Source organism: Staurois parvus, unplaced genomic scaffold (assembly GCF_062004578.1).
Source record: "Staurois parvus isolate SC_StPar_1 unplaced genomic scaffold, SC_StPar_1.0 ptg000243l, whole genome shotgun sequence".
NCBI lineage: Eukaryota > Metazoa > Chordata > Amphibia > Anura > Ranidae > Staurois > Staurois parvus.
In genome coordinates, this window is record NW_028318039.1 from 14,963,018 (window position 1) to 14,987,470 (window position 24,453).

Here is a 24,453-nt window from a genome sequence, read left to right on the forward strand (position 1 = left end):
TGAGGGCTTTATAAAAGGCTACCCTGCCTTGTTATGGTGGCATTATTCAATTTTCATTATGTCAGATGAGAAGGCCTGGCTTGCAGTCTCTGCTGTAATCCCAAGGGTGCTCTATCGGGTTGAGGTCAGGCCAGTCAAGTTCCTCTATGCCAAACTCGCTCATCCATGTCTTTATAGACCTTGCTTTGCGCACTGGTGCGCAGTCATGTTGGAACAGGAAGGGGCCATCCCCAAACTGTTCCCACAAAGTTGGGAGCATGAAATTATCCAAATTGTCTTGGCATGCTGATAGCCTTAAGAGTTCTAAGGGGCCAAGCCCAACCTCCTGGCATCCGCCAATCCCAGACACGTCCAACGAATTGCCAGACAGAGGTGTGATTCATCACTTCAGAGAACACGCCTCCACTGCTCTAGAGTTCAGTGATGGCGTGCTTTACACCACTGCATCTGATGCTTTGCATTGCACTTGGTGATGTAAGGATTGGATGCAGCTGCTCAGCCATGTAAACCCATACCATGAAGCTCTCTGCGCACTGTTTTTGTGCATTCTGAAGGCCACATAAAGTTTGGAGGTCTTCAGCTATTGACTCTGCAGACGGGGACTTCTGCGTTCTGTGTGGTTCAGCATGTGCTGACCCGCTCTGTCATTTTACGTGGCATACCACTTGGTGGCTGAGTTGCTGTTGTTCCCAGTGGCTTCCACTTTGTTATAATGCCACTAACAGTTGACCGTGGAATATTTAGCAGCAAGGAATTTTACAGATGGACTGGTGGCAACCTATCACGGTACCACGCTTGAATTCACTGAGCTCCTGAGAGTGACCCATTCTTTCACAAATGTTTGTAGAAGCAATCTATGCCGAGGTGCCTGATTTTATTGATTTTAGATTTTTTGTTGTTTTACATGCATCACTTTTTTTTTTTTTTTTTGCAGACATATTAAAATCCGCATTTATGACTGTAAAATACTTTAAGCCTAAGTGCAACCAAAATAATAAACAGAACGTCAGTACAAGGCACATAACGTACAGTCAGTAGGATGTGTCCCTTGTATTGATGCCTTTTTAGGTGAAATCTTCCTCCATCTATACCCCACCCCCACCCTTGTAATCTTCACTGGGCTGCCTGCATTCAGCACATGGAAGTTAGATGCTGCAAAAACGGCCTGTTCACGCTGCATGGCCATCATCGCCCATGTGAACGAGGCCTAAAGGGATACAGACACTGCAACGTTTCTCATCAGAACATTGACAGTGCACCAGGTGGTTATGTTGAACACAGTACTTCTTAGGACATAGTCAAATAAAAAGTTATTCCTTCAGAGCAGAAGTAGATGAGAATCTGCAACAAAATGTGTTAAAATTCTTGCAATGTAAATTGATCTCTAAGAGGGGATTGTTTGTTTTTTGTTGTCAACAAAAGTGAAGTTACTCTTTAAAACATATAAATATTGGTAGAGTATTTAAATAAGTTAACATCACCTACTAACTGTAATCCTCAAGTCTGTCATTTTTGTGTTTCCTCTTTTATAGTATGTGATATGGCCTCAGAAGTACAGATGCTATACTTGCTGCTAAGCCTGTGTATGGGCTGGACTCTCAGTAGAATGAAGAAATCCCAGAGTAGACCCCTGCAGTGGGATTCTACCCCCACATCCACTGGAATTGCTGTGGTTGCGGTCGTTGTTCAGGTGTGTATATTATGTTTTCCAGCCTTATGATGACATACTTTATCCTGTATTCAAAGAATTACCGGCATACACCACATACAACATATACAGCATGTTGTAATAGATGGAAGGAAATAATCCTGAATAGTATCTTTTGTTTGATTTTACATATTAATAGAACATGCAATGTCCACTCTGTCACGTGCAGTTTCTGTGTGCCACTGGCTCGGGTTCTTATATGTAATATTTAGTAGTTAGTATTTGGGTGCTTGGATAACTTGTTGAACAGTTACCTTCTTCTAAACTATTTGAAATGGAATTAAACCTCTGCCATTTTTTTAGCTATAATGTGCTCGTATACAGAGCATATTAACACATTGTAGCAGACTTACCTGGCAAGTGATTCCCTACAGCGTTGCCACCGGTCTTGGTAGTTGCCATCTTCTCCTGGTCTTCCTTTTGGGTTCCGGGCTATGATGATGTCACTGCTGTGCATGGGAGTCACATCCTCACGGCACAGAGCTGTGCTGTAAATGTACGCTGAGCTGCACATGCGGACTCGGTATACATAAATGTTGACAAGCTGACATAAGGGTTTATGACAGAAGAAACTAATAGGGTGTTTTCTGTCATAAAATCCTGTCTCTATTTTAATTTTTTTCTATGTTTACTTCCACTTTAGTACACTGTCGGATGTCACAATTTCCCCTCCTCCTTCTCCAATCACAAAACACTTTGTATTCAGTGAAAAGAATACAAGGCTTTTTCTGAATGGAGTTAGTGTAAAATGAGCAACCTACTATGATTCATGTACTACAGCTGGAACTACATGTCTCAGCTTCAGATATGGGGCGTTTTTACCAAACAGAGCAGAAAAAACAAATGTAGGACAGGCATTAACAGAGGTAATTTTATTTTTGTGCGCTTTTAAATGTATAGGACTGGTCATCGTGGGTTATGATGTCATCCACCCTGAAGGAGGGCATTTGGTCACATGCTGAAAATCCTATAACCTGTCTTTGTACTTTCTCCTTTTTTTCTTTTTTCTTCTTTTCCCCTCCTGTTTTACCTTTTTACCTCTGTTTGTTTGAGTTGTCTGATTTTGTGTAGTTCTGTTCATTCTATACACTGCATTTTGTAACCTTTTGAATTTTGGTTTGGATTTTGTACCATACAAGGGTGTGGAAATTTTTTTTAAAAACTACTTGTCTAAGGGACTAAATCGGGGTCCCAATCTACTTGTCCTGGTAAATAATAAAAAAAAAAAAAACATTTTGCTAGGTTAAAAAATATGAAGGGTTGTTGTTTTTTATTATGCAGTGGGGCTTTTAAAAGCAAAACAGGCTTTATGGCGACTTAAACTTTTAATTTTTGTGCTAGAAAATTACTTGGAACCCCCAAATTATATTTTTATATATTTTTTTTTTTTTTAAGCGGAGGCCCTAGAGAATAAATTGGTGGGTGTTGCAATTTTTTTATTTCATGCAGTATCTGCGCAGCTATTTTTCAAAAGCAATTTTTTGAGGGAAAAAAGTACTTTTTTTAATTTGAATGCAAAAAAACACAATACATAGCTAAATTTATGGTAAAATATGCTGTTACACCAAGTAAATGGATACTAAACATGCCATGCTTTAAAATTTGTGCACGTCCGTGCAATGGCAAAACCGACAAAAATGTTACTATCCACAGGTTTACGCTTTAAAAGCCTGTATAAATTAGCACTTTAGATTTGCACAGGAGGTCTGGTGCTAGAATTGCTCTCCATGATCTGACATTCGCGGTGATGCCTCACGTGTGAAACGATCGCTATTTGCATCTGCATGCGGGACCAATACGTGCGTTCGCCTTTGCGTATGAGCATGAGGGGAAAGGGACGCTTTAAAATGTTAATTATTATGTTTACACTGTTGCTCTTAATTTTTTTATTTTTTTTTTAATGCTTTTACTGCAGTCACAATAAATGTATACATCCCTTGTGACAGCAATAGACAGTGACAGATACTCTTTATGGAGAGATCTGGGGTCCTTAAGACCCCTGATCCCTCCTCTGCCATTAAAAGCATTTGATCGCACCAAGATAGATGTGAACAAATGCTTTCCATTTTTAACAATGGTGCCCTTTGCATCCAGGGAAACTGGTAGTGATGAATGGAGTCCCTTCCTGCTGCTTGTAAAAGCAATCCAGCGGCTAGTTAGCTGCTCTGATTGCTTTTACAAGAGAGCCTTACCCTCAGCAGAGTTAAAAAAAAAAAAAAAACCTCTTGCCCGACGGCCGGAAAGGCACATCCAGGGCGTCGGGCTATAGGAATTGCACATATCTGTCATTTCTTTTATACAACCCTGTTTCTCTCTTAGCCACCCCCCCCCCAATACCTAAATACTTACTGTCCTGTATCCTGGAGTCCTGCATTGATCAAGCGCTGTGCTTGTCTGCAGGACTTCTCTCTTTTCTGTGCACTCATAGGCTTGGCGGAGAGCCAATGGCTCCCGCTGCTGTTAGTCAAATCTGTGGGGGGGTCTTGTCCGAGCCGCACTGTGTGTGTCAATGGACGCACAGCCCGGCTCGGGAGCGAGCCTGCACATGCGGCATAATTTTCAATTTGGATGTAGTAAGGAATGGTGAAAACTCCTGACAGTTTGTTTTTTTGTGTTTTTGTTTTTTCCCATCTGGGCCCAGTGGACAGATTTTCTTTCATTTCCTGTTCTGTAGACACACCAGAAGTCTCTCCAAACTGAGAGAAATGTCCACTTAGACTTTTGCCACCATAAGTGCCCCTATTGGAAAATGTCCCTATTATTCCTGTTCTGGTGGCAACTCAATATTTTGGTTAAAGTGGTCACCAGAAGAAAATGAGTTAATCTCTCTATGTGGGACACTGGCAACAATTAAAATCTGAAAGTGGTTCTAACCACTCTCTAGTTTTGGTTTTGGATACACTTTAAGATGTTCATAGATATTATATGATCATCACCCATAACTCCTTAATTTGCTCCAGATCTGACTTGGAGAATGGTATACGTTTAAACTCAATGGGGTTGATTTACTAAATGCAAATCGACTGTGCACTTTGCAAGTGCAGTTGCACTAATTTTTCTCAGTAAATTTTTCCCAGTGTTGTAAAACTTCACTTTGCAAAGATACCCAATTGGGTGCAAAGAAAACAGAGGAAAAAAATGATTTTTGCTTGCATCTGATTGGAATATGGAAATCAGCAGAGCTTTACCTCATTACTAAACTCTGGGGAAAGTTAGTGCAACTGCACTTACAAAGTGCACAATCTATTTGCCTTTAGTAAACTCACCCCAGTGTATAGCTTAATACAGGGCTTGAAATTTCTGCAATGGCGAGTGGAAATTATGGTGGGGGCGAGTGTGCCCCCCAGGGCCGTGTTGCTGAGCAGTCTCGGAGCTCAGGCCAGATCTGTCATTGGCACTGGGAGACTGCTCAATAGCTGAGCGCAGTGAAAGCAAAGGAAGGAGTGTGTGCTGTGCTCTCTGCCTCCCCCTAGTTTGCAGTACTCGGATCTGTGAGTGAACAACGAAGTACTACAACTTTTTATGCGGGGAGGGGGGGTGTGTGTACGTGTACATTTGTGTGTGTCTGTGTATGCATGTACAATTGTACATGTGTCTGTGTGTATCTGTACATGTGTCAGCATGTATGTGTGTGTATATAAGTACATGTGTATGTATGTACTTGTGTCTGTGCGTGTGTATTTCTGTGTATGTACATGTATCTGTGTGTATAAGTGTCTGTACGTGCCTGTGTGTGTGTGTGTGTGTGTGTACATGTTTCTGTGTGTGTGTGTGTGTACATGTTTCTGTGTGTGTGTGTGTGTGTGTGTGTGTGTGTGTACATGTTTCTGTGTGTGTTTGTTGGTGGCGAGTAACTCTAAGGCCTGGCTAGTAGCTCAGGACTTGAAATTTTAAGCACTGGCTTAATAATTACTTTTTTTAGTCCAAGGAGAGCTCTAATCTCTTTTAAGCATGATTAATATAAGCTGTGCTAAAGGAAAGAGTTTTACAGAACTGGGATAAGCAATCGGAGCAGTAAGGCTGGCCATGGACGGATTGTTTTGTGGTTCAGCCAGCAGGCTGAAGAAAAAACTAAATAAAATGACCCTATTCCCCAATCCATGAGAGCAAGGTGGATGGAAGAATCCTCCCCGCTGAGACTGTATGCTGACAGTGGAGATTCTCTTCTGTCAGAATACACTGATTAGTGGTTGTAGTCACTGACAGAGATTATCTAACAAAACCATTCGACAGGAGTCGATCATTAGTTTGATGTCTGTTGAGCAGGAGTTGCCATAGTTAGATCTAAATTCTACCAGTGCCTACTGAACCCGCTGAATTTTGATATATCTATGGCCAGATTTACTCATCCCTTATGAGATGACTGAGTCAAAGGTTTCAATTAAACTAAGAGAGCTGTGAAGCAAGCTTCTCTCGTCTGCTATCCCTTTAAAAAGATCTATATTGCTAAAACAACTAAAATAAGTATAACCCAGGGCAGTTTCAAAGCTTTAGCAGATAAACCCAACCAATGGATTTCTTTAGGCTTTATTGGATTTTACTGTGTTTGTTGTCTTGCCAATATAAGCTGCTGAGTGCAAAGACAAGCATGTTCATCTGATGTAGGTGCTGTCCTAACTACGAAGGAATTATTTTTTTGTCATCAGATTCTAAAAGCATGTTTGCCTGACTTTTATTTGCCATATTAAGCTTCTGAATACAGACCAGGTAGAATCTGAATAGAAATTTCTATATTGCGGTAAATAAAATACGATGTTTGCTTGATATAAGATTTTTAACTGATATGTCAGAATATCTTTGTAAAAATGTAATCCAATAGATGCATAAAGATCCAGTTGGTAAACTTCCAGATCTTTTCTGCTGCATGTGACCATATACAAATCTGTCTTGCCTCAGGTATTTGAGCTGATTTACTAAAGTTAAGAATCTTAACACAATAAATTGTGTGGATATTCATATCAGTATCCAATCATGTGTAGTTGAAATAAGTAAATAGGAATTTGCTTTTTACATGATTGGAGAATTATAGTGGATACTCCACAATTTGTATGAAGATTCTCAAAACGCTTATTAAACCAGCCTATCTTTTGGACCTTGCCTGTTTCATGCATGTGACTGAAATGAGACTTGCAGTTGAAATTATAGGGCCAATTCAGAAAACATGCAGTCCAGTGTTTTTTCTGCATCAAAAACGCATTGATAGTAGGTTACATGGTTTCCAATGGCATAGTTCACACCAGTGCAGTCAGTTGAAGAGCATTCCAGTTCCAGAAAAAGATAGTACAACATTGTAGGCATATAAAATGTGTGTGTGTATGTGTGTGTGTGTGTGTATATATATATATATATATATATATATGTATGTGTACTGTATATACATTCATGTATGTGAAGTTGGCATCCATAGTGGACCAGATGAACTGCATATTTTACACACCAAAAGGATAGCCATTGACTCCTTTACTATGTTCATTTATGCACGAGGTAGTTACTTTACCTTTTTGCTATGTTGGGTTAACCTGTTTTTTGGGTAAATATGTGGAGAGTCAGGGGAAGTTTCAGAGCAGGTTATTTGCAAATATATTGGGAAAGGTCTTAAATATTCATGGTGTGCTTGTTTATGGAGAATAGAGCAGATTTGCCATAAACAAGACAAGGAGTATCTATTTAACTTTTTAATTTAAATCTATGCATACAGCTGTTCTAGGACACATAAGATCAAGGGGACTTCTAAATGTGGCCAATCAGAGCTCTTGCCATTGTACTGAATGGGGAAAAATGTGTATATTAAGGAAGCTTCTTTTTGGTTGTGGGGTAACAGGAGAAAGAGAGCCTCTGAGTTTGATGGTTGCATGAATATTCTAAGTATCCTGTCATCTGCCTTGTCTGTACCTCTGTCTTATGAACTGTCACTGATTAAATGCATCTCTCTGGAAAAGAACTGTTAGTTGCTGTGGGAAAAATATATTTATAAATATACACTGGTCATCTGTTCTGTTTTATGGATTGTCGTTGAGTCCATTAAATCTCTCCGGGAAAATAAAGGCTATAGTTGTCAATATTATTAGAAGACAACAAACTTGTTGCATTTTTCTGCAGTGAACTGTACTGAAGTGCAGTAAAACTCATGAAAAATGCACTGGAACACACATGTCTCTAGGTTGAAGAAAAAGAGAGCGGGATAAAATGAACCAGATCGCGTCAAGAACATGCATATTGAAACCCATCTGGACTGCATTTCTGTAGTGTGTATCGGCCCTAAATGTCAGGTATGCTAGCCATATACTTAACAAACAAACATTTTCTGATTATGAACAAAAGTAATTTAATTGATCTTTTAGCTTGAAAATGCTCATTCAATACCACAGAATAAAGATTGATTAGGTCCAGTCTCAGTGGACTTTTTCTGATCCATTGAGGGACACTGGAAGTCTTAAACATTCAGGGTATACTGCCACTCACAAGAAGATTGGGCACTGGCAAACAAAAAAAACTGTAGCCCAGACTATAACCTGTGTTAATACAGACTTGCCTCAATTTTTGCTAGTATCATTGTAGGATGGACATCTTTTCTTCATCACTGCTGTGTTTAAGTGACACTAAAGCAGTGTTTTTTTTTTTTTTGGTTTTTTTTTTAATAACAAACCTGCTTAGTAGTTTTGCACTGAGCAGCCCAGATCCTCTTCTTTTTTGTGTCCCTACCAACGCTCCTGGCTTCTTCAACTTGAGCAGTGCCCCCATAAGACACATAGAGCTGCATCTCGGGTGCGTTTTCTCCTCATGGGTTCACTGTCTCTGATTGACAACAGCAGGCTCCCCTTGCTGTCTCAGCCAGTGAGGAGGAAGAGTCCCCAGACAGCAGAGATTGTCTAGAACGTCACTGGATCAGAGGGGCTTTGGGTAAGGATTGGTGGAGGCTGGGGTGCTGCTGCACACAAGGTTTTTTACCTTCTGCATAGAATACATGAAGGTAAAAAACATTGAGCCTTTAGAACCACTTTATTAAAGTACTATAGGCAAAACCTTTTCTTTTTTTGGGGGGGGGGGGGTTTCCTTTTTTTTTTTTTTTTTTTTTTTTGGGGGGGGATATAGTAAGGGAGGGTTTTAACCCCTGTTGGTTTACTCTTTGTGATCTATGTCCCATGGGGGATATTTACCTTCACTTCCTGTCCCATAGTGAGAAGGAGTGAAAATCCTTGCAAACTAAGGGAATTTCTTGGGGACGAACAGCTCAGCAGAACTAGTGTCTCCATTGGGAAATTCCCCCCCCCCCCCCCCCATTCCCCATTACTTTTCTGGGGAAAACCCATAATTTGGGGTTTTCTTTTACTTACACTTTCAATGATAATGTTAAACAGAACAAATAGAGAGGGTGATTCTCCCTAATGGTGGCACAGACTGCAACAAAAAACTAATAGTTGTTCTAACCCATCTCTGCTCTGTCCAAAAATTAACAAAAAAAAAGTTTTGCTGTTTGTTATATTTTATGACCAGCCTGTAATTTTGCTAGCAATTTTCTTTCCTCTTGGCTTTTTATTCAAAAGTTCAAACCTATTAGAAATTTCCCTCCGTACCTGGCTTTTGGACATTATTGTGCCCGGACCCTGCTGGACTGGATGTTGCATGGCTACCTTTTGAAGTTACCGTTGAGCATTGAGTTTAGCTTGTGGAGCTTTCCAGATTCAGTCTGGGTTTCATGATTACTTAGGGCCTTGCTGCCTTGGGTTCTGCCATGAATAATCTCCTTCCTGTGGTAACGCCTGAACCAATGTTTGGCTTTTTTTACCATCAAAGGTTATGTGCCTACACTCTCCACTCTGTTTCAGAGACAGCGATGTTCAAATCTTATCGCCAGACGGCCAGGACATGTAGTTCTGTGCGCCGGGCAGGAGGGTTTCTTTTACATTTAGCTCTGCTGCGGGTAAGCAGCAGGGCTTACTGAGCCGACTGTTTGCTCCCTGTTAAAAGCAATCCGAGCGGCTACCAGTCAAGCCGAGGGTGTCCCCCCCTCCCACCGTCTCCTTCTCCATGCCAGAATAGTCCTGCACTCCCAGGCGTCATTGGCGGATTGAGCTCGGGCTGCGCTGTGCACCCTCCTCCAAACAGTCATTGTCGGATCTAGCTGAGGGTGCTCTGTCCGCCTTCTCCTCCACGCCAGGATAGTCCTGCACCTCCAAGCGTTGTTGGCAGATCAAGCAAAAACCGCGCCCCCTCCTCTTCCGCTACACAGTCATTATTGGCTGTAGCTGAGGGTGTTCCAACCACCTCCTCCTCCATACCAGGATAGTCCTCCCATAGCATCCACCATCTATCTTTCTCTGTTTGATGGATTCTCACCTTTTTGTGATACTCTGATGCAGCCCACCCATCCCTCTAGCTGCGTTACTGATTGGCCACCTCAGCAGGCTGAGAAAAGCATGATGAGGGTATGATCCTTAATGCGGATGCTGTTTAACAGCAAAGGACAGTGATTGGTTGAGGGGGGGGGGGAAAGATCAGGTGGCATACAAGGACATGTCAGGGGCACCCAGTGTGTGACTCAACTTTAGATCTAATTGTAAGAAAAGACCCTGGGGCTCTGTGTACTGCACACTGTTGGGGCCACTAGTGCCACACGGAAGAGGGGCTCTGCCGTCTTCTATAGACCAGTATGTGTATACACTCCCACATGTTCCCATTCACTATGTAAGAGCACCTGTCATCTGTCTGCCCCGCTTGAAGAAATATGATGGGAAGGCAGGAGATTGCCCTACAAACAGTAGCTGATGACCCCCCTCTTATGCCATCAGATTACACTGAAACATCTAATATGGTACTCACCTTGACAAATATAGTGACCAATCGTTACTTCCTCCGCGATCAGTTGTCTCTTATGTAAAAGCAATCCGAGCAGCTAAGCAGCTGCACCCCCCCCCCCCCCCCCCCCGGAGGTGAGTAGGAGATAAAACCGTGCAGTTCAAGTTACCAATAAAAGCACCTTTGCCTAATAATAAAAAAACATCAACCCTTCATATTTTCCATTCTCGGAAAAGATTATTTCTTTTTAACAGGACAAATAGATTGTCATAAGGGACAAGTAGATTGGGACCCCGATTTTAGTCCCTTGGATAAGTATTTTTTTTTACATTTCCACACCCCTGAGAGACCATGGGCTTTTCACTATTTGATTAAGACCTTTGTGCAGGGGATCTCCCATGTAGCTCCCCATCGCCCCCCACCCACCATCATCTGTTCCCCTGCGACTCCATGGGAATTGAATCTGATTTTCTCTGTGCATCAGAAGCCTTGTTTGAACCCATTACATTTTTTTTTCTGTGCTCTATCTTTGTAGCTATCTCTGAGACAGGTGTCTAAACTGGCAGCCTTATCTCCTTCCTAGAACCTTTTTTTCGGTCTTGCATAGCAACAAGCTGTTGTTGAGTTTCAGGATTTCTTTCTTGCCTAAGATAATCTCTTCTTTTCAACTTTAACCATGACATTGTTCTTCTGTCCTTTTGTTGGCTATGTTTCATCAACAGAAATTTCCCTTAATTGTCTGCATGTGCTTTAGACTGTGCAAATCTGCTGCTCATCCACTACTCAACAATGATTTCCTTCTTGTCATTCCTTATGTGCCCCAGCTTCTCATTCCAACATTTCTAGGTGAGTCAGATAGACCATCGTTCAGGATTAAAGTCTCAAAGGTAGGGTTCCCACCTTCCCAGTTAGGGGTCACTCTACTAGATCTGTACCTGTTCTCTAATGTCTACCAGATTTGCCTTGTGGAAGCATTGTATTTTCACAGCGGCACCCACCGCTGTCAGAATGCATTGATCAGTGGCTGCAACTGTCCTCATCTAAAGAGAGTAAGCTTGAATTGCTGCCCCTATTCATAGAAAGGCTAGAGGGTGGGATATTACATTGAACATAATACTGATTTACAAGGACAGACACAAAAAACACCTCCCTTCAGATCAATAAAACGCAACAGTCTGTATACTTCCAAGAGTTTGTTAAAAGAGCCTTTTGACCATTGTATTAGTGAGAATTAATGTATCATGGGATGCCCTGTCACATGTCAGTGCGATGAGTGAATGAATGTAGCCTTTTATACAAAAATGACTTTTTACCCAAGCCTTGAGATATGTCTGTCACGTTACTGTAATGTAAAGGCTATATCTATTATCTTTTCTTTTTTTTTTCTTTTTAACAAACGTTATACTTTCCTGCTCTGTGTAATGATATTGCACAGAGAGGCCCAAACCTCCTCTTCTGGGGTTCCCCACCAGTGCTCTCAGCTCCTCTCTTCTCTTTGTGCACCCTCATAAGAAGTCGTTTCCTATGGTGGCGCACCTGTGGTGGTTTGCTTCCCTCCTCACAGCTTTTGATTGACAACAGCAGGAGCCGATGTATCTGAGCCTTTGAGAGAGAGAACCAGTGCTGCTGCAAATGTTCATAGCGCTGGATCAATACTGTATGAGGCTGGTTTACTAACTTACTACTTGTTCTCTTTAAGACTGGCTACAAATCTCTTGCTGCTCCTTTTATGCTCCTATATTGCACATGTGATCATATTAAATAGTTCATGTAGTGCTAAATGTGACGTTTGTGCTGCTTTAAGAACTTGGTTCACATGATAGCACTTATGAAAGAACTTCAGGGGAACTGGCTCTCAGATGAGGATTAGGCTACTTTCTGTTGTCACATTTTAATGTTTTTTTTGTTCCTTCCAGTGGGTTTGTAGACCGGCAAAAGCTGAATCAACAGAGCACACAAAGCAGGGTTGTAGTATGGTATAATTATTGTAACAGCACAAGGACAAATAGCTAAAATGAGACATCACATGAATAAGTTACAAATGAAGCGGCTGCTCAAGATCTGATGTAGTGGTGTGATGTTAGCGCACAGACTCCACCTTGCACATTTCATCCATGAGGATGTCCTTGAGGGGCATCCAACGCTGACATTCCACCTCGTTTTTGTATAAACATACGTTCTTCCTATGAAGGAGGGGGGCTATGACATTTCACCATGTCTTTCTAGACAATATACACCTCCTACGCTGATAGGAGGCGTATATGGTCTACAAAGACATGGTGGGGTTTATTTACTAAAGCTGGAGAGTCCAAAATCAGACTCCCTTCTGCATAGAAACCAATCAGCTTCCAGGTTTCATTGCCAAAGCTTCATTGAACAAGCTGAGGTTAGAAGCTGATTGGTTTCTATGCAGAAGGGAGTCTGATTTTGGACTCTCCAGCTTTAGTAAATAAACCCCGGTGTGTCATAGCCTCCCCGTGGATAGGAGAAGCATGTTTGTCTACAAGGCCCGTGAGGGTCACTGGGTGCGATGTGGTTGTGCATTGAAAGTTTTGCTCTCAATTGAAGAAGGTGTGCGGCACTATATTTTTTTTGCACTTGGACGCATGACACCTTGGAGACTTCCTTTTTAACTTTTTTGCACTTGTCACATGGATGTATGAGTCGAGTATGATTGTCATTTTCACTGATGTACATATAAATGAAAAACCAACATAAAGTGAAAAAAACTTACATTTGTTTTGACGATTAGGGCATTGCAAACATACGAGTCAGTGGATTTCTCAGGGTTTGTACACCGTATCTACCCTTGTTTTTGCTGGCTGCCTGTGTTCTAACCATAGTGCTGACCGCTTATCTTTTTATTTTAGTAATCCAGCATGAAACTGCTTGGGTGCAGAAGTATCCTGTAATAAAGACCAATTACTGATGCTCTCTCTCCTCATGCAGGGAGACTGATCTTGTGGCAGTGAGAGGCAGTCTCATTCGCCCAGAGGAGGTTATAGAGAGAGGAGTCTCTAGAGCAGGGAAGCATGGTGGATTTTTAAGTTACAGACTAGATCTCCTCAGGGGGTTAAATGTAAGATGGGATCTAGATTTACATCTGCAGTAGATCTCTTTGCTTCCCCTTAGATCCCTTTTCTGCTGTGTAGGACTTAATGATTTACCCCTTTTTTCTAAATATAGAAGTCCATGGTTACTCTTTTCTTTCCTCTAAGACATCTGTACCTGTAAATGTATTTTTTTGTTTAGTGTTCTTGTTTCATTTGTTTTGGTTTATCATTGGTCAATGTTTTCTAGTACATTTTGTCTGGTGTGGTGGTTTGGACATAGCCTGTTGGCTGTTCATATCAGCTGTTGCATACTCTGCAATTTAAGTTAATTGGCTAATTAGTAGGCCGGACATATGTCCTCACCACCTCATATATATTTTTCATGTCATTTTATGGGTTATGACTAAGATTGTGTGGCCGAAACGCGTAAACCTACTGTACTTTTGATGTAACTTTTTGTGGTTGATGTAAAAAAGGATGATTTTAACACAGTGGCAGTAGGGCAGATCAATTTCTTCACTGTTCTTGTATCCTGTAGTTTAGTACAGGCAGCCTATAGTGAGGGCAGCTTGCACAGCCTATGGCAGCAGTTATGATGTTACCACTACTTTTTATATAATAATACCTAGGTTTGCAAAGACATTTAGCATGCACAGTGGATTTACAAACATTTTTGTACTTGGAGTTCAGATTTTCATAATGGTCTCAAACATTTTACTAGTGCCAGTCCACCCACAAGTGATATTTTAGATCTTGGTTAAATCCTGTTGAGTTAAAGTGAAAATACAATAAAACATTGACTGCAAGAGCATCCATGACATTGGTGTACAGAGCATTATGGGTTTTCTATATAGAATGCAAAACCTTTTTTTTTATCAAACATCTATATTGGGCTAAAAGGAACCAATAAGACTTCCACAAAACTAGTGTAAGGTACAGAAGAGCCCAGGGGTAAGATTTGCATGGGTTCCTCCATTACTCTAAAGTGAGGCATAAACCCCTTATTTTGGGGATTTTTGAAAAGAGGTGAGGTGTGCAGGTAGCCTCTTTATTGGGGATTTTCCACCATGCTTTGAACTAGTGTCGTGGAGGGTATTTTGGTCCCTTTTAGCCCACCTCACCATATCCTTTTCTGGCTACATTTTCCAAGCATAAAAGCCAAGATTTTGATTGGCTGTATCTGTGCTGTAAACTAGTTCTAGGTACACAGGTTGCCCAGGGGCATAAGAAAATTATTTTCATGGCCCACCCACTATTATAGATTAAGAAATAAAACCCTTATATTTGGGATTTGTGATGGAAAGAAGACATGCAGATTCCATAGTTTTTTTATAAAGATTTTAATTTACACTAAAAACCCCAAGGCCTGTTTTCTAATGTTTGTTGGTACTTAAAGTGATCCTGAAAAGAGAAGTGTTGATTGCCATAGTTCATTCCCATAAATTATATCATGGCACGGTATATATTTTTTTAATCCTCGAAGTATCTTTTTCCTGCAGCATTGTTGTGTGGTCACATGACCTTTCCGTATTTCCTTTGCTATCTGCAGAGAAAGATCTTTAGGAGGGGCTTCTATTATTACAGTATGAGTCTGTCTGTACAGCCCTGATTTATTCTGTGCCATTCACATGACAAAAAAAAAAACTGTTACAAACAACGATTCAAATTAAATGATAAATATCAAAAAACTTTACAGCTCCCTATAAATCATTATTTCGTTCTCTTTTTTTTTTTTGGCATTAAAATGGTGTAGGCGAAGTCAAATATAACTGACACTAGCGTTCATTTTGTTCAGATGGCATCTGCATTCTAGGCTCTTTTTGACTATTCAAATTTTAGCAACTACATTTGATATATTTAATACTGATTAATGTTAAAACAAAGCTTTTTGGGGAGTTTCTTAGTAAATTATTATTATTATTATACAGTATTTATAAAGCGCCAATGGTTCGCTCAGCGCATGTAATCAATCTGCATACTATCCCATTCCCATAGTGTTTAGCAATAGGACATGAAGGAGGGGGAGAGGGAGTGTGATTTACCACGGGGTGTACACCCACATATGTGACTCTATAGTCATGTAGACTGCACATATAAGAAAAAGGAGGAAATGTAGATCTTAGAAGGGATCTGAAATTAGAGCATGCTCAGTAGAGGACACCAGCAGGGCTACATAATCTCAGCCTAGAGTGGGGACAAAGAGAGATGGGAGAGACCGCTCAAAGCAGGATCAACCAGGTATATTTCACTCTACACAAAATGAATGCTTTAGTGGCTTTGTGAGTATGCACACTGTTATATAGCATGTAATGAGCGGTGTACATTCAGTCTGGGTTTAGTGACACTTTAATGTATATTTGAGTGTTTGTGCTGATTCTTTGCCCATTTATTAATATGATTGCTAATACATTTTGTGTGCACTATTGTAGGTTATTCTGTTAGTATGGGAGCAGTTTCAAGATACCAACCACCACAGTTACCATGCTCATCAGAGTCTAGCAGGTTTACTTCTCATTGCAATGAAGGTTTGCCTGGCTATATCGCTGGCATTTGGTTTGTACCACATTATCACTGTAGAGAGAAGCACCATGAAGCGACAGTTCTACATTACATTTGCTAAGGTATGCAATGTGTTATCAATATGCCATGTTAATGTATTTTTTTGTCATGTTATTTCTCAGTGCCTAAAAAATGGTATCTGAATATTTGTTGCTGATGGTGTTTCCAAATCTGACATGTTGGTGTACATTTATTACGACTTGGTCTCCATGTGATAGTAATAAAATAAAGTTAAGATATGTTTAAAAATAACATTTAATAAAAATGCATGTAATTTAAATGTATTAATTACTGAAAATCTGTCTAGATAAACATTAGCACATACTGCGTATCATGTGTCATAAATAAAATGAAACTACCAACATTTTATTCTACAGCAGTGGTCTCCAAACTGCGGCCCGAGGGCCGGATGTGGCCCTTTGCCTGCCTTTATCTGGCCCTTGTGGCACTATCCCTTCTACAGACACAAATGATGCTGCACCATTTCTTCCACTGACACCTATGATGGGGTGCTATTCCCCTCACTGATACCAACAATCAGGCACTAGTCCTCCCAATAAAACCAATGATAGGACATTGTTTGCTCTGACTGATGTTGGGGCATTTGCTACTGCCCAAAGTCGCCCCCCCTCCCCCATCCCAAATTCTGAAGTAAACAGGCCCTTTGTTTGGAAAGTTTGGAGACCATTGTTCTACAGGGTTCCTGCTTTCACAAAACATATGTTTTGATAGGTATTAAGTAATTGTCAGGCCTAAAATGTGCATTTTTACACCTGTGCAAAAAATGGAGGAAAAAACAAATCTTAAAGCAGAGCTCCACCCAAAAGGGGAAGTTCCGCTTTAAGCCTTTGTCCCCACTCCCCATTAAGGATTGACACCTGTGGTAGGGGGGTGGGTACCCAAATTTGACAGGTACCCGCTCCCACTTCCGCTGCAATCGCCTAGGCAATCAGAAGCGGAAGTTGTCCTCCCTCCCCATAGTCTTCTGGGACACTTGGGACCCATAAGACTACAGGGCCATTCACAAAGCGCAGCACTTCTCGTGCATATGCCGGCTGTGAAGCCACAAACTGTCATAGCCGGGTGCCCACACTGAAGATGCCTGCGCCAGGGAGAGAAGACGGCCTGTGAAACCGGAGGTGGTGAGGACACCACGGAACCAAGGGACAGGTAAGTGTCTGTATTTTAAAAGTCAGCAGCTACAGTTTTTGTAGCTGCTGACTTTTATTTATTTAATTATTTATTTTTCCCAGGTGGAACTCCGCTTTAACCACTTGCCAACCGCAGATAGCGGAATGACGGCTTCACTACAGCCGGCCAATTCTGGGTGGGCGTCATATATTGTCCTCCCAGAATGCGCTCTCCTGCGCGCCCCCGACGGTCTCCGTAATCTCTGTGTCCTACGGACACAGCTGATCACATGGTATGGTGAAAGGCCAATCACAGCGGCCTTTTACTACGCGATCAGCCGTGTCCAATGACACACTGATCACCGGAAAAAGCAATTGCCGGTTATCTGCTGCACATTCCTCACACTGTCACAGCGTGAGGAAAGTACTGCCGAGAACCGGCAGTAGTCAGAGGAGAGATCGTCACCGATCATCAGGGCACTGATGATCAGTGCCCTGATGATCATTACCCAGCAGTGCCACCCACCTGTGCCCAGCAGTACCACCTACCCGTGCAGCCCAGCAGTGCTGCCAGTCATTGCCACCCGTCAGTGCCCAGTAGTGCCGCCAGTCAGTGCCAGCTCATCAGTTCCCATAAGTGCCGCCTGTCAGTGCAACCTCATCAACGTACATCAGTAAAGGATAAAAATTTATAATAAAAACAAAGAAAAACCTTCTTTTTTTTTTTTTTTTCAAATTTTTTGCTCTTTTTAGTTCATAGTGAAAAAAATAAAACGCCCAGCCGTGAGTAAATACCACCAAAAGAAAGCTCTATTTGTGTGAAAAAAATTATAAAAATGTCATCTGGGTACAGTGTTGCATGACTGCTCAATTGTCATTCAAAGTGTGACAGCGCTGAAAGCTGAAAAATGGCTTGGGCAGGAGGGGGTTATAAGTGCCCGGTAGGCAAGTGGCTAAGCAGTAAAAGTTTTAATGGACAATTGATTCTATGATTTAAAGCGGAACTTCACCTAAAATGGGAAGTTCCACTTTACAGTGGTAGTAAACTCAATTTTTTTTATTTTTACCTACAGGTAAGCTTATAATGAAGCTTGCCTATAGGTAAAATGAGTATCTCCTAAACTTTCACAATTTAGGAGATATTCTAGTGAGCGGCAGCCAGTGACATCACTGACGCATGCGCTCTGAAGGAACAGAATACCCATGCCATTCCTTCAGAGCTCTGTGCCACGCACGTGACTTCTGTGCACACATGCTAGAGTGACGTCATCGCGGCTCTGCCATTTGTTGGAGCCGCAGCCTGGAAGACCAGGTGAAGATGGAAACCTCTGCAGGGGTGACAGCGAGCCCCTGGAGGGCTTTGTTTCAAAGTAAGACTTTCATAATGTGTTGGCATGCTAGCACATTATGCCTTTACCTTGCAGTAGGAATTTTTTTTTTTTTTCTCTAACTTTACTACCACTTTACGTCCTCCTCTTCCATATTTAGCTTGTAATTTTTTAATGGGGGGTCATCGGGTACCTTGTTTTGACATGTCCCAGAAGACTTCAGGACCATTCACAAAGGGTTGTGAAGCTGAAATCAGCATATCTGGCTGCTAGTGGTTGGGATGCTGGCACCAGGAACCTGAAGGCTAGTGAAGAACTAGCTCGGGTGAAGATGGCGCAGGTAGGTGTCCTTTTTTATTTATTTATTTTTTTCCATGGTGAACTGCTTTAAGTTGACTTTTAAGGGCACAGCCCCACCCCGATTACAGCCCACTTGATCCTATACTTACCACTCTACCTTTTTGAGTGATGTTCTCTTTGAATGTGGCCTTTGGATATGTCTAAATAGGTACTGGCAGGGATGCTTTTAGAAGAAGAAGGCCATGTGTCTCTGGGCAGGGCTACACAGTGAAGATCACTGGAACCAGAGCAAAGGTACAGTAAATACTGGATTTGGTGGGCTGCACTTAAGAGGGTGGGGCATGTCTCAGCTGACAACATGTGCAAAAGTATAGTTGTCCTTTTATTGTGGTAGGTAGCCTCAATTAACAATTAGGAGGGGGTGGAATTGTTGACCATAGCAACTTAACATGTTTTAACATTCTTTTGGGAATATTATTCAAGAATTCTGATTGGTGATTGTGTTTTTTCCAGTTATGAATCAGCTACCTTGTTTTTTAATGGGCTGTAATGCATTAATACTAAAGAAATGTATAGCTGTCTTTATAAAAAACCTTGGTGAAGTGACTTGTCACTAGGAAATGAGCTATTTTTATTACATGGAAGATTCTCTTCAGTCTTGCATAAGCCTTTTAGTTTTATGAAAATTTGATGACTAAAGTGTTCAAAGCAAATAATGTGAATCACTTTTTTGTGTTTCAGGGCTGTTTATTGTGGTTTCTATGCCACCCATGTTTTGCAGCCATATCATACTTGTTTAAAGAATATCAAAGAGAAAAGGTATGTTTCATAATCTAAGCTGACTCATTTAGAGGTGTTTTGTTCCATTATGCCATACACTTCTTATTCCTTTCACACCACTTTTTTAGGCTTCCACCGGTGTTCCTGAATTAATAAATCTGAATACAGTGTGGTGTCAGACACTAGATACACATGCCTTTTTTTATAGTGTATGGTCTGGATCCAGTCATATCTGATGCAAAATAATGGATGTGAAAGATTTGTTAACAGATTAGAAAACATGATCATGTATAGGATGCTTATCAGCTGTGTGTGTGTGATCGATAGATAAATATGTAAAATCATGCTCAACTTATTAAATCTAGTTTAAGTAAGCTAAATACATAAGGCATGCAAATTCACCCAAGCAGAAATGCCGGTCCCTTGCTAGCAAGCTGCAGAAAAGGACCCTTACTCTCTGTATGGAAGCAGTGGTCTCTCAGCAGAATTCTGACATTCAACCTGTCTTAGAACTGTAGCAATCATGGACACAATTGTACCATGTCAAATAGTTGTGTGAATATCGACACATTGGAACATGTTTGGCAGCTCTTTAATAGGTATTTTATTATAAGAAAACTGTAAAAGCAAAATGCAAATCAATATAGTGGCCTTTTTTTTGTTTTTTTTTTAATGCATGTTACATCATTTGTCAGGTTGCCATCTTGGGGAAGCACCTCGGCTAACAGCCTCACACGCTCTCCTTTCTTTCCATAGGTCATCACTGTTGGCGTGATCCTGTCTCAGTCACTCTCAATGATCATCCTATATAGACTTTTCTTGTCGCACAGCCTTTACTGGGAAGTATCCTCTCTTTCTTCAGTAACCCTTCCTCTTACTGTATCATCTGGACACAAAAGTCGCTACTACCCTTGATACAATGAAAGAACTGCGTAGACCTCACATTGCTTCACAGTGAATACCTGATATGCTCCAGGGCCAGGGCTGGGACAGCAAGAGATATGACCCCTCCCGCTTCTATATGCTTGGTGACAAGATCTGTTTCTACTTTTTAAAGATTTGAGACCTCAAATGTTTTTGTTTCCCCCCCATCTCTTGTTAAATCTCATTGACACAAAAGTGGCTATGCATACTTAGTCCTTTCATCCAATGATCAGATCCAAAATCTGTCTGTTCTCGAAAACTATCTAATCCCAGTGGGAGTGATTGTGGTTTCTTGTATGGGTTTGCAACATGGCAAACCCATACATAATTTTGGCTATTAAACACCTTTAGCACTTGCCATTTTTGAAAACTGTTGCTAACATGAAGAGTATGAATTATTTTTAGCACTGGGAAATAATTTCATTTATAACATTTGGGTACCACAAGTGACACTCCGAGGTCAGTTTATAAACCTTCTTGCAACTTTCACCCAGGATTCATGCATTTACCAGTTGAATCCTATTAACGTGTGAATCCTGGGGGAAAGCTGTATGAAGACAGTAATCAATAAATCCCTGAGTGTTCCTTTCATTGAATGAAAGAAACCGCTGGCCTGTGGTCCTTTTTTGGGACTAGTAACAAGAAACCATTGAATAAACATAAGAGCTATGGTGTCATTTCTAAACACAGTACAACATTAGAAAGTACATGGTCCTTGTGGATTTCAAGTTGTAGATATTTTGGTGCTGTTTTATCGGCTCTTGTAATGAGCTTTGACACACGGAGCATCCTTACCACTACAGCAGACTATAAATGAAGTGCCATTTGGCTATGCATCTATTTTTATATGTGCATGTTTTATGTGTTTTTATTTATGATTTATGGCTCTGCTGTAAATGTTATGTTTGGGGGAAAATGTAAATGTAACTTCTATAGCATAAGACTTTTTATATTATTTAAAATTATGTCATTTTGTTATGCTTGGTTTTAGCAATCACACCTAAAAAAAAAATCCAAAAGTGTGTTACAAAGGAGTAGCCAGATTGTCCTATCTATCCATAACCACTGACTAAGAATAAACCTGGTTTGGAGAACAAAAGGGAATCTGTGGTTTTGTGAGAATGAAAAGGAAAAAAAATACAAATGTATACACACATGGGCAGCCTTCTGTGCATATAACATACTTATGTTCTGCTTCCAGTTTCTAGTGTGGCACAGTAAAGGCTCATGCAAATGGCCTCTAAGGGCAGTACACTGCTCACATCATCGCATTTTTGCAGCAGGTATGTCCAAGTGTTTCCAATCAGTGGATGTTCACATGCAATTGCACCTGGAGCTCTAGTCTACAACTCTTTTTATTTCTGTGCAGGTAAAACCATTAATGTGTATGAAATTGGTTGTTTGCCTGGAGTGCTACTTTAAAATATAATGTTCTTCAGTAAGCATAATCTAGTCCAGTAGTTGGATACAGATAGAAATATTAAAGTAGAACTATAACCAGGTCATAGGCATTCACATAATTACATATTTCTAACAAACACTACGGCTGCTTTCACACTGATCAGTTTTTCTTCCTTTTTTGCGTAACTAAAAAAAAAAAAAAACATGATATTAAATCCTATGGAATGCTTCACACTGGTCAGTTTTGGGTCCACTGCAATTTTTCAAACAAGTCCTGCAAATAAGCATTTTTAGTGCGGTAAAAAAACACCAAAAATGCACCTCCTCATGAAATGAATGGAAAATGCATCAATAATGCATCCTTTGTGCATTTTTGGTGTGTTTTTTGAATTACATGTCCTTTTTTCACAAAGAACAGAGGAGTGTGAAAGTAGCCTAAAATAGTAAACCGATCACGCTGACCTCTGTATCTGCAGACACTGTAGAGCAGGGGTAGGCAGCCATAAAGAGGTGGAAATCTAACTGAACAAAATGAGAGAAGTCAAAGATCACTGGGCACAGTTTCAACCAGTGTCACCTCCTCACACTTTAAATCTCTACTTGCCGTACTACCGTGTCACAATCGCATGCATTGCACAGCAATCACGGGTTTAAATCAGGTGGTGAGGAGTCAACATATCGCCTCCTCACCACCTGTCAAACGCACTTGGATCGCTTTGCAGAGGAGCAGCAGTGCTGCACTTGTGAATGGGCCCTTAGTTGCATCCAGTAGCGGCACTGTTAGGGCTCTTTCACATGTAAAGTTAGAGAGGTGGTATAACCCTGCGATTGAGTTGAGGGTTTACTGCCCCCAATCCCTACATTTCCCCCCCTTTATCTGCTGAGGCAGCAACCAAAGGTGTACACATGCCGCAGCAAGAATTACACCCCCTGTTGGTTTTGATGGGTGCTACCGCTTGTCAATTGAGACCCATTCAAGTAAATCGAGCCACTTTGCAAGTGCCCTGCAACTGCATGCTTCTGTGGGGTCAAAGGGGTTAAAGCAGGGTGGAGAGAAAGCAACACACCACTGCCTATTTAACCCCTTGTTTGCTGTACTGCAGAAAGTTGCAGGGCACTTGCAGAACGGACTCGTTAACGTGAATGGGTCATGCTTGGCAGATGCTATAGCCACCAACCTTTCACAGGGCGTAGGAGCCAGCACTATGGAGGAGAAATCAACTTATGCAGCTCTTGCTCCCTACTACAGCTCCAACTTTACAAGTAGTCCCTCTGGAATGCACTCTTGTTTGATGCTCTGGGGTGTCAGGCCAGTAAGCCCTGACCGTGATCTAATGTAAGATCATGATCTACTGGTTGCTGACCCCTGCTGTAGAGCAATTAATCTTGAAAGTTTGTAGCAGAAATCTTTCATTTTACTTTCAGGAGCATACTTTGCTGCCCCATCAGCAAACACAGTCTAACCACTAAAAGAGAAGAATGGGCTTTAGAAATTAAAAAAAAAAAAAAAACATACTCCTCTAGGAGGATGCAGCATTAATCCCATGCTGCATCTGTTCCCTGTTGGCGCTGCACAGAACTGAGCGATCAAACATCAGGATCGTTCAGTTCTCCCCCTCTGCTTTGAGCAGAAAGCAGCGACTGTCAGTCACCAGCCCTTCAAGCGCTCACTGGAGTGCTAGGTTGAGAGGATGACCAGCTGCCAGTCCAGGGTTCTGAGTGGATTCCGACCATATGGTCGAGATCTTTTCAGAGCCTAGACCGGCTCTGTGATGTCAGCCGACAGTGGGCCTGCTGCCAGACTGAAATCTGGTCATAGGAGTGCAGAACAGTCTGCACTCAGTTTGATCTTTAGGAGAAGTAGAACCAAAAAGGCTTTGGCTATGCTTCTTCTTATAATGGTTAGAGAGCAGACTTAACTTTGCCTCCTCATGTGACTCTTAAGAATTAATTGCTCCACAGCCTCTTTAGGTACTGAGGTTAGCGAGAGCTTGTTTTAAACTTTTTTTTTTTTTACTGCTTGTTAATAATATACAACTATTTGAAAGGCAATAGACGGATTGCAGACCTACTTAAAGGATACTTGACACTGCCTATTTTTAATTCCCAGGTCCACAGGTTACTTGGGTGCATTTAGGACTTTGTCAGACTAGCAATCCTCATACTGGTGGCAACTTGCCGGCATCAAGGATTGCTAAATGTAACTTAACTGCTTCTAAGGCAACACTGTTTGCTAACCAAAATTCTGCACAGCCTTCCTCGCCAGCAAATGAGCAGCAGGAGAGTGACACTCGGTTTGGCCAGCAAGGAAGCAGGTGAGTGAATTCTTTGTTCTCCCAGCAAGTTGCAGGCAGCGGCAGGATTGCTGCCTTCATTTCAATAACTGGTCTAAACCGCATATTAATTGTATAATTTTTCCTACAAATGCAAAGCAAGAAAGTCTTTGTTCTAGTCTTTTTTTTAATATACCATGA

General features: G+C 41.2%; 1 protein-coding gene across 1 annotated transcript in view; it reads left to right on the plus strand.

The window, feature by feature from the left end:
* The window catches only part of GPR180 (G protein-coupled receptor 180), a 59,385-nt gene extending 37,708 nt beyond the window's left edge, over positions 1-21,677 (plus strand). Inside the window, exons 6-9 of the mRNA XM_089680478.1 lie at positions 1,533-1,690; positions 15,987-16,178; positions 19,616-19,693; positions 20,411-21,677. Of these exons, the coding sequence (XP_089536604.1) occupies positions 1,533-1,690; positions 15,987-16,178; positions 19,616-19,693; positions 20,411-20,569 (587 nt within the window). The 3' untranslated portion in view covers positions 20,570-21,677. The remainder of the gene's footprint in view (positions 1-1,532; positions 1,691-15,986; positions 16,179-19,615; positions 19,694-20,410) is intronic.
* The last annotated feature ends 2,776 nt before the right edge of the window (positions 21,678-24,453 follow it).